The sequence below is a fragment of the Wyeomyia smithii genome, chromosome 1 (genome assembly GCF_029784165.1).
Source record: "Wyeomyia smithii strain HCP4-BCI-WySm-NY-G18 chromosome 1, ASM2978416v1, whole genome shotgun sequence".
Classification (NCBI taxonomy): Eukaryota; Metazoa; Arthropoda; class Insecta; order Diptera; family Culicidae; genus Wyeomyia; species Wyeomyia smithii.
Genome location: NC_073694.1, coordinates 23248770 through 23259700, shown reverse-complemented (window position 1 = coordinate 23259700; position 10931 = coordinate 23248770). Strand labels below are relative to the sequence as shown.

The window sequence follows — 10931 nt, the reverse complement described above, 5'->3', positions numbered from 1 at the left end:
TCGATTGTATGAATATGCAGAAAAACATGAACTATTTCCGCCTCTATCATTCGGGTTCAGGAGAGAGTATTCCGCGACAAGTTGTGTAAACTACCTAATCAACAGCATCAAAGAGGCCAAAAAACAAAAGAAGAAATGTCTGGCCATTTTCTTGGACGTAAGCAAGGCGTTTGACGCAGTAAATTGCCAGAAATTGCTGGAAATCTTGTATAAAAAAGGCATACCAGTAGAGACTATTGAATGGATCTATCAATATTTGAGAGAACGGACAATCAAAATAACAGCATCTGATGAGGAAATAACTGTAAATACTAACACCGGTTTACCGCAAGGCTGCCCACTCTCACCACTACTTTTCAATCTGTACACGGCCGAATTACACCAACTAAAGATAGAAAAGGTAATATTAAACCAGTTCGCTGACGATTTCTCTATTTTAGTGACAGGAGAGGGGTACGAAATAATAGGAATTGCTAACAGGTTTCTTGACAAAATATCTAGCGGGCTGAGTGAGCTGGGTCTATCGGTGAACCCGGCAAAGTGTGTTGCAATAAACTTCAGCAAAATACCGGACGATAGGATCAATATATATTTGAGAGGCAACAAAATCGAATCGCAAAACACTCACAGGTACCTGGGCTACACAGTAGATAGAACGTTATCACACAGAAAGCACATAGAAGCAGTTGCCACAAAAGCATCAAAGAGCCTGAATTTACTTAAAATGATGGCAGGCAGAAATAGTTCAGCTAGCCCGGAAACTCTTTTGAAAGTAAGTAACGCAATAGTGAGATCAAAACTGGAATACGGTGCAATCATTTATGGTAACGCCGCTAAGTCGAACCGAAGAAAACTAGAAACCATTAATAACAGCTGCATCAGAATATGCATGAGATACCTGAGGAGCACTCCTGTTAATGTGATGTTATCAGACAGTGGACAAATGCCGATGGAGTATCGAACGGAATGGCTTGCAATGAAGGAAATCATAAAAGCAAAAAGCGGGTCTAATCCAACAAGAAAATTCATTTTTGAAGCCTTGAACGGAGAAGAAGGTAATGGAAGTTATATGACAGAGCTAGCGGTAGAAAATATAGATATCATGCACCAAATACACCACTTGAGGAAGGAGTCCCTGGAAATAGACCAGCTAGAACAAATCGAGATCAAAGTAGAAACAACAATCAATGGCATAATTGACACTAAGGGCAACACAAATCCCATTGCTTGGAAGAAAAACTTTGCAGAAATGTTGGAGAAAAAATATAAGCATTACGAGAAAATTTATACCGACGCATCTAGAAGTAAAGGGGGAACAGCACTGGCAGCAGTAAATGTACGAACAGAAGAGAAAATAATACATAAAACAAACGAAAATGTCAGCATTACAAATGCGGAGCTAATGGCAATAAGAGACGCTAAAAATATGCGCAAAACAGAATTATGAAAAAACGGTCATCCTAACTGATTCGAGAAGTAGCTGTGAAATTATCAAGAAAGGTATGAAGGCGGAAATAAACTATTTAGTATTGGATATATACAGGTTGCTGAGGGCAATGGCGGACCGACAATGCGTGGTGACAATACAATGGGTTCCGAGCCATGTCGGGATCAAAGGAAACGAAATAGCGGACATGTTAGCAAAAGCAGCGGTTGAGGGACCGCAAACAATACACGAAGCGCTTACGTTAGGAGACACAATGACCTTGGCTAAAAATGAAATATGGGCGAAATGGACAAGGAAATATCAAGAAATGTCGGAAACCACTGGGAAATTGCACTTCGAGTTCATGAAAACGCCGGGCAAAAAGATTTGGCATAAAAAACTTAAATTATATACTGCAGAAGTAATCACATTAAACAGAATTAGATCAAATCACTGCATGACCAAAGATCGAAAGCACAAATGGGGCTGGGAATTAAACGCAAACTGTGATGAATGCCAGCAGGAAGACAGCTTAGAACACATTTTGTATCTATGCCCCAAGTGGGCAGCAGTAAGAACAAAATACCACATACTACACAAACAGAAAAAAATGATAGAGATTTTCACAGATCTGAAGGAACAAGAGCTAAAGCAAATAACAAGTTTTTTGAACGAAATAAAAGTAACGGTTTAAATACAGTTAAAGACAAAACATAATCGACCAACCATCGCGCAAAAGCACAAACACAATAAAAACAACAAACGGCGATATGGGCCTACCTAGGCCTGAAGCCAAGAGAGAAGCAGAAGCAAATAAAAAAAAAAAAAAATCACCTTCAATGCAAATTTATCGTAAAAAGACGTTGGTTTAACTTTCCATATTCAGGTAAGCAGTTCATTGATATCTAACATGGATAACCAGGATAACAGTGAGACTAAGGAAGATATCGCTTTGCATATTAAGGAAGAACAAGACTATTTAAAAGAGGATTATTTTGAGGTACCAATAGAGACAATTCAAAAATATGAGATAAATATTGAAGACGATTATTGTGTTGATCCGGCTGTTGTTCAACCAAGCGACAAAGTGAACAAGGACGTACCTAAAGATAATGGTTTGCGGTGTGACGGCTGTGGCAAAACATACAAAGCTGTTCGGTTTTTTCGCAACCACAAATGCAAAAGTTTCAGCTCATCAACCAACCTGCAACATCCGGTTCCTGTGCATTCCGCAGAAACGTCTCACCAGTGCAGTATATGCTCTAAACAATTTGCTGATACATATATTCTTCAGACTCACATGATTCTACATACTGGAGGCGGGCAAGGACTCAGGTGTTTAGTTTGCAAAAAGCGCTTTCCTGCTTCATTTGACCTGAGGAAACATTACGGCGTGCATACTGGGGAAAGGCCACACGTATGCAGAATATGCTTTCAGGGGTACATCAACCTTAGCGATCTGGAACAACACATGGAAATCAATCACGCTGCTGCCAAAAACAATGGCATCGAGTGCGAACCGCTTTTAACCGGCCAGCATAAAAGCACCCGACATGTTAAATTTTCTTGTAAGCTTGGCTGTGGTAAAGCTTTCAGATCGATAGAGAGACTCAGCAATCATGAATCCAAATGTCCAGTACATCCAAAAAATCCTCGGTGTAAAGTTTGCTCTAGAGTTTGTTTAAATGCAAAAGGTTTAAAGATCCACAAAAAAATGCATGCTAAAAAGCGATTTCATTGTGAAACCTGCAAACTGAGCTTCGTAACCCATGGTGCATGGAAGAAACATACATGCTAAAATCTGTAAACGATGGCATGCCAGATTCTCACGAGTGCAGTAAATGTTCGAAGCGATTCGCTGTTATACACCATCTGAAGAACGGAAACAAGATCCTGTTGAATGAAGGCCCATATCGGGGGAAAGACTTACGACTTTCGTTTCTACTTCCGTGTGCTTGAAATAGCTCGAGTCCCGGCATTCGAATGTTGCGCCTTCTTTTACTAAGTCAGTAACGTTGGAGGCTGCTAGAACCTATGCTCAATAGAAAAAACTGTGTTGCATAATCTTTTTCTCCACAGATAGAAGTAGTTTTTTGATCAAGTCAATTGCAAGATAAGAAGGGTTCATAGTTGTCTATATACGGAATGCAAATAAAAATAATGTAAACGACAGCAATAGTTCGATTTCGTACCTAAATTGTCTGTGAATCGTAATGTCCTCCTCTGAGTATTACTTGTCTTCACCCAAAAGGATGTCTTCATTATAGATACTCAGAAAGAGAGAGAGAGAGAGAGAGAGAGAGATAAGCGATGAAAAAACCACCAATTGGGTTGTTTATATCAGTTTTTTTAACCATTTGAAAGAGCTGCATTTTCTAAGGATAACGTGATTTTCGAAAAAATTCTATCGTCCTCCAATTTTCAAATCACGAATTAAAACTGCTCGAAATCGCTTCAATGACAGTTCGCCCGTATACCAAATGTTATAGTAGCGATTTTAGCTGGTATATAAAAATCAGAAGTCCGTGAATAGCTAAACAACAGCTAAGTATCAGTGAAACTCAAAATATTGATTTCGAGTGTAAACAGCATTTGAGTAAAGCGTGTGAATTATTCTCCGTGTATCAGTTTTTGCGGCATCTCTCAAGTGTCAACAACTGCGCTATGCTGGTTGCTTTTGTATCGCTCGTTAAACTATCTTGAATGCCAATTTTTCGTAAAAAGACCATGATTTAACTTTCAACATTCAGGTAAGCAGTTTATTAATATCAAACATGGATAACCAGGATAACAGTGAGACTAAGAATCATATCGATTTGCATATTAAGAAAGAACCAGACTATTTAAATGAGGATTATTTTGAGGTACCAATAGAGACAATTCAAAAATATGAGATAAAAATTGAAGACGATCACTGTGTTGATGCTGCTGCTGTTCTACCATGCGACAAAGTGGACAAGAACGTGCCCAAAGGTAACGGTTTGCGGTGTGACGTCTGTGGCAAAACATACAAAACGGTTCGTACTCTGCGCAAGCACAAATGCAAAGGTTACATTTCATCAACCAAGCTGCAATATCCGGTTCCTGTGCGCTACGCAAAAACGTCTCTCCAGTGCAATATATGCTCTAAACAATTTGCTGATACATATATTCTTCAGACTCACATGATTCTACATACTGGGGGCGAACAAGGACTCATGTGTTTAGTTTGCAGAAAGCGCTTTCCTGCTTCATCCGACCTGAGGAAACATTACGGCGTGCATACTGGGGAAAGACCACACGCGTGCAGAATATGCTTCCAGGGGTTCTCCAACCTTAGCGATCTGGAACAACACATTGAAATCAATCACGCTGCTGCTAAAGATTATGGCATCGAGTGCGACGAATGTGAACAGATATTTGTAAGTGAACAAGTCCTCAGCCAGCATAAAAGCACCCGACATGCTAAATTTTCTTGTAAGCTTGGCTGTGGTAAAGCTTTCCGCTCGAAAGAAAAACTTAACGTTCATGAAGCCAAATGCACAGTGAACCCAAAAAATCCTCGGTGTAAAGTTTGCTCTAAGGTCTGTTTAAACGCAAAAGGTTTAAAGATTCACAAAAAAGTGCATGCTAGAGAGCGATTTAATTGTGAAACCTGCAACCTGAGCTTCGTCACCCAGAGTGCTTTGGAGAAACATATACATATTAACATCAGTAAACGACGGCATGTTTGCGAGTTCTGTGGGAAGGGTTTCTTCAAAGCGTGCCAGCTGAAACTGCATACTCCTTTGCATTCCAGTGATAAACCTCACAAGTGCGGTATATGCTCGAAGCGATTCGCTGTTATACACCATCTGAAGTTACACATGATGCGTCGACATTTCGGGAAACAAGATCCTGCTGAATGAAGGCCCTCATTAACGGACAATCGTTTCCACTTCCGTGATGCTTAAAATAGATTGAGTCCCGGCATTCGAATGTTGCTTCCTTCCTTGACTGAGTTAGTAACGTTTGAGGCTGCTAGAATTTATGATTAATAATTGATAAAACATTGGTTGTGATTTATCGAGGATTTATAGTAGAATGTTAGTTGTATTAAACAATAGTAATTTTTCGAAAAAAGAGTTCATAGCTTTCTATATATGATATTTAAGTAAACATAGTTTTAGGAAAAACAAAAGTTCTTTCTCGTACCTAAACTTGCCTAAAAGTTGGAAGTATTTACTGGTTTTCAGCTAAGAGTGCATCGGTGTTTTGAAGTAGAATACTTCTCTCAGGAAGTTCGGCTACATAGGGATGTGAAATGAAAATCTAAAACCGAAAAAAGTGAAAAATATGTCCAATTTCAAATGCTAATAAATCGGTTAGTATTCGATGGATTACCTTCGTTCTTGCAGCAATAGATTGAAAAATCTTCTAAGATTCTTCCCAAAATAAGATAATTGTAATTTTATTATTCACACTATTGTACTATTGAAAATAGTCAAGCCTTGTCAAAACGAAAAATTCGACCTCTGATTGGTCGTTATATGCTTGCTTCCCAAGCACGGTCGACAGAATCATATACCTTGCAATTGAAAACATGCTATTTGGCCTATATAAGAGCCTGTTTCAGCCGGAGCCGCTCATAATAGTTCTAGACAGCGACAACTGCAGTCGTCCTTCCTTAGCAGCAGCACTAGCCCTGTGGTTGGTCACCACGTCTCAGGAGCAGCGCGGTTTTTCTCAGCGTGTGTCGCCAGACAGCCATTATTCCCCCCGTGTTGGGGCAGCATGATAATTGCCATCAGGAAATCCAATTTCGGAAATCAAAATGCCTTTTTTAAGGCAAATAAACAAGTCATTGAAAGTTAATAATTTTTGTCAACGCAAGCAAGCATTCTGTGTTGCATCCTGGCAATTCAAATTTGTCGCACCCGTCTAATTTACTGAATGTGAAATAGCTTCCACAGTGCATGTTGTCGGTGTATCTTAATTCCACCAATGTTAGGGCAGCTCAAAGGTTGTAATTAGCAACCGATTTTGAACCGCAACATGCTTTTTTCAAGGCAAATAAAAAAATAATTGAAGGTTAATAATTTTCTGGCATCAACACAAGCAGACATTCTGTGCGGGATGCAATCTAATTCTGTTGTAGTTGTCTAATTTTCACTTTATTTAGTAAACCCCCCACTGTAGAGGCAGCGCAAAGGCGCGATCAGCATAACCGACATTGAATAATTAACTGCCCTGTTAGTACGCATTCACAAAAGCAGTTAGTTCGACTATGCAGAGCTAATATGAAGTCGATTCAATCAATCAGTATAAACAGAATTTCGTCGTCTCCCAGCTGCAAAGTTGCAACATGATGCAACACGCAACAGCAAACCGCAATAAGATACGGGTTAAAACCGTTGCGTGTGTGACTGACACGCAAGCAGCCGGGTTATCTTTCTTGTAAAAGTATTCTACTTCAACCTTGCGGTCGTGGCTTTGCATACAACCTTCTTGTGATTTTTTTAATTGCTCTTTTCTATCAGTGTTTGAGACATCTGTCAACAGCAAGTGTTTGTATCGTATTTTTATGAAATTTCTAAAATTTCACTTCAGATGCGGCGAATCTGGAAGGATAATTTTTCAACTCTAAATATTGAGGTAAGCGGGATTATTTTGGAAAAAGCTTAATTCTATCAACCTCTAACATGGATAATCAGGATATTAGTGAAAATGAGGAACCGATCGTTTTGCACATCAAAGAAGAGATAGACAATTTAAACGAGGATTTTGTGTCACCAATAAAAGCAATTCAAAAGTACGAAGTAAATATCAAAGATGATAATTTAGTTGCTGTCTTACCAATCGATGAAGATTTAACCGAGGAAGATTATGCCTTCGAATGTGACGAATGTGAGGAGACATTTGCAAGTGAACAAACCCTCAACCAGCATAAAAGCACCCGACACGCTGAATTTTCTTGCAAAGCCTGCGGAAGAGTTTTCGGTTCAATAAAAAGTTGTCGCATGCATAAAGCCAAATGCGCAGTGAAGTCGAAAAAATTTCGCTGTGAAGTTTGCTCTACAGTCTGTTTGAATGCAAAGGATTTTAAGATCCACAATAAAGTGCATGCTAGTAGAGAGCGATTCAAATGTGAAACCTGTAACCGGAGCTTCGCTACCCAGAGTGCGTTGGCGAATCATACACATGTTAGAACTATAAAGCGGCGGCATTTTTGCGATGTTTGTGGTAAAGGGTTCCCCACACCAAACCAGCTGAGACGTCATACTCCTTTACATTCCGAAGACAAATCTCACGAGTGCAGTATATGCTCGAAGCGATTCGCTGTTAAAGACTATCTGAAGTTACACATGCGTACACACATCGGCGCAGTAAAACGATTTAAGTGTGATATTTGCGGTAAAAGCTTCTATGCTTCAGCCGAGCTGAGGAAACATTATGGAGTTCATACTGGCGAGAGACCGCTCGAATGCTCGGTGTGCTCCAAGGGATTTTTTAACCGTCACGATTTGGAACATCACACGAAAAGTGACCACTCCGAAAAACTATCCAAATGTGATACTTGTGGCATGGAATTCAACACGAATCATGATCTAAAAATGCATATATCGAGTAATCACAATGAAATTTCATCTTTTCAATGTGAAATCTGTCAAAAAGAATTAGGAAACATGACGCTGTTGAAGGCCCATCGAAAAATTCACTCCCACAGCCAGACGTTCACCTGTGACCATTGTGACAAAGTGTTCATCTTCGCCAAAAGTTACCGTAAGCATCTGCTCTTTCACGAGCAGCCGACTCATTGTACGATCTGTAAGAGAGAAATTACTGCGGAAAAGCTAAGTAGGCATATGCGAACCCACACCAACGGTAAAAAGACTCATGGCTGCGGACAATGTGGAAAATCGTTTTCACTCCCGTGTCGCTTGAAAGCGCATCTTTTGTTACACGAACGCAGGGCAAAACAGCAGCTAGCCGCACTGTCCTCGTCCGGATCGGGTGCTGCTCCTGGTTAGTACTCACGATTCTGCTGAATTGAGTCCCGACATTCCCGGCATACAACAACTCCGTTGGAATTTTGGCGTATCATTCGAAAGATCAAATCGGAGAATTTCAACATTTTTTTTTGTAAATTGGACAATGACTTAAATAAGTAAAACTTTTAAATTAATTATTCTACTAGCACAGAGTAACAAACATAACACAAAGTTGGGAGCCACAAAGTTTGTGTAAGATTGCATGACAGCGCCCCTTTTATCAGATTGGAAATTTGAAATGATCGTTTTTCTTTTGTGGCGATAAAGTTTGGCTCCTGTGTTACGTCTGTTACTCTGCGCTACTAGCGTTTCATTGATCCTACTAATAAAATGATGTCTCATACCTAATAATTACCCGCGTTCTGAGGAAAAAGAAACGCTAGCAGAACGGAGATCGTGGAATGCTGGAGCAACTGTTTCGGGCTAATGACGCGCAAGTTTTACGAGAAGGTAAACCTATTCCGTTAGAGCTAAGCACCGAATCCAGATATGTGTAGGGACCAGGAGGTAAACCTGATCACAAGCGAGGCATTAGCAATGGCACTTCACTGTGTAATTTCCAGGATTTGGAAGGAAGACTGACTACCGGAAAAAAGGACTAAAGTATGCCCCTTCTATGAAAAAGGCTATCAGTAATTACCGTGGCATAACGTAGATCAACGCCGCCTACAAAGTCTTCCCAAATTCTACTCCGTCGTCTCATCTAACAAAAGGCAGTAACAAGTGTAAAAAAGCGCGCGCTACTACGCATCAAATCTTCGCTTTCTGGCAGATCCTTCAGAAATATCGGGAGTACAACATGCCCACACATCACGTCTCAGTCGTGATACAGGCAATCGAGACCACTTACTTACTTCAGCAGCCTAGAGCCGTAGTGGCTCGTGGCGTATTAAGAATTTTTCTCCATTCTACTCGGTCCTGGGTTACTCGTCGCCAATTTCCTAGACGTCTCGATACTCTCAGATCCGCTTCAACCTGGTCGAGCCAGCTAGCACGTTGGGCCCCTCTATTCCTGGTGCTGGTGGGTCCTTGAAGAGAACCGATTTTATCGCCTCCCGACCGTCGTCAGGTGCACAATGGGAATCTCTTCAAGAAGTGCCTGCAGCTCGTGGTTCATACGCCTACGCCACTCCGCTTTCGGTTTGCACTCCACCAAATGTTGCGGACAACACTTTCCGTTCAAATACGCCCAGTGCGCATAAGTCCTCCGCGAGTAGTATACGGTTTCGAGTCGATAGAGAACTACGGGTCTTATTAGGGTTTTGTACATCGTCAGTTTCGTGCGGCGGCGTATGCTCCTGGATCAAAGCGTGCTGTGAAGGGCATAGTTGGCTCGATTTCCAGCTTAAATCAGTCATTGGACTTTCTCACTAGTGTTATTGTCGGCAGTTACCAGAGATCCCAAGTATACGAACTCTTCTACAACTTCGAGTTCGTCGCCGTCCATGATCACCGTCCGTGGGAGGCGAATGTGGTTCCTTTCGACGCATTCATTTCTAGTCCAACTCTTCTAGCTTCCACTTTTAGTCTGGCGTAGAATGCCTCCACCGTCACTGAGTTTCTCGTATTAATATCCAGGTCGTCTGCGAAGCCTATGAGTTTCGGCGCCCGCTTGTAGGATTACACGCTCAAAAGCAATGTTGAGTAATGAGCATAATAATCCATCTCCTTGTCTCAATTTTCTGCGCGCTTCGAAGGGACTCGAGAGTGTCCCCGACACGCACATGTAACACATCACTCGGTCTAAGGTAACTTTGATAAGTCGTGTCAGTTTATCCGGAAAACCGTAGTCGTGCATCATTTTCCATAGCTGGTCTCGATCGACTACCTTGAAGTACTTTGAAGTCCACGGAGACATGATGTGTGGGCACGTTGCTCTCCGGCATTTCTGAAGGATCTGCCGGAGTGAAAATTTGATCCGTAGTAGCGCGTGCTTGTGTGAAGCCCGCTTGGTACTGCCTTTCGAATTCTTTCGCTAATGGACATAGACGGCGGAGTAGGATCTGGGAGAGAACTTTGTAGGCAGCGTTGATCGGTGTTATGCCGCGGTAGTTGCCGCATTGTAGCCGATCGCCCTTCTAATAGATGGGCACACAACTCCTTCCATCCATTCCTGCGGTAGTTACTTTCTCCCGAATCCTAGAGAAAATCCAATGGAGTGCTATTGCTCTATTGTTCTTGAGTGACCCGATTTCTGTTTGATATCCACACCCTACACATATCCAGACTCGGTGTGTAGCCTGTACGGGATTGGTTCCCTCTCTCAAAAAACTTGCTCGTAATGCTAGCCGGAAACGGTTGCTCCAGCTCTCCACGATCTCTGTCCTTCTGCTGGCGTTTCTTTCTCCTCAGAATCGTGGGCAACTCATTTCGAGCTCGTCGGTATTTGGCCACGTTCTCTCTTGTGGCGATGCTTAGATAGTTTTTCCATGCTCTTTTCCTCCTCTCCATCGCTTGCTGGCATTCCCCGTCAAACCAGTCATTTTGTCGACGTT

General features: G+C 41.5%; 2 protein-coding genes across 2 annotated transcripts; both read left to right on the top strand.

The window, feature by feature from the left end:
• Nucleotides 1-4200: 4200 nt before the first annotated feature.
• LOC129716638 (zinc finger protein 62 homolog) lies at nucleotides 4201-5313 on the top strand. Its single transcript, XM_055666475.1, has one exon. It carries the CDS (start codon nucleotides 4201-4203, stop codon nucleotides 5311-5313), a length of 1113 nt encoding a protein of 370 aa, XP_055522450.1.
• Nucleotides 5314-6921: 1608 nt separating this feature from the next.
• Nucleotides 6922-8570, top strand: LOC129729753 (zinc finger protein OZF-like). Its single transcript, XM_055688575.1, has 2 exons — nucleotides 6922-7039; nucleotides 7099-8570. The coding sequence occupies exons 1-2, from the start codon at nucleotides 6995-6997 to the stop codon at nucleotides 8413-8415; spliced, it is 1362 nt and encodes a 453-aa protein (XP_055544550.1). The 5' UTR covers nucleotides 6922-6994; the 3' UTR covers nucleotides 8416-8570.
• The last annotated feature ends 2361 nt before the right edge of the window (nucleotides 8571-10931 follow it).

Coding starts and splice junctions, on each gene's coding strand:
- LOC129716638 (XM_055666475.1), top strand. CDS start 4,201: ATGGATAACCAGGATAACAGTGAGACTAAGAATCATATCGATTTGCAT.
- LOC129729753 (XM_055688575.1), top strand. CDS start 6,995: ATGCGGCGAATCTGGAAGGATAATTTTTCAACTCTAAATATTGAG. Junction 7,040..7,098: donor TTTCAACTCTAAATATTGAG/GTAAGCGGGATT, acceptor ATGGATAATCAG/GATATTAGTGAAAATGAGGA.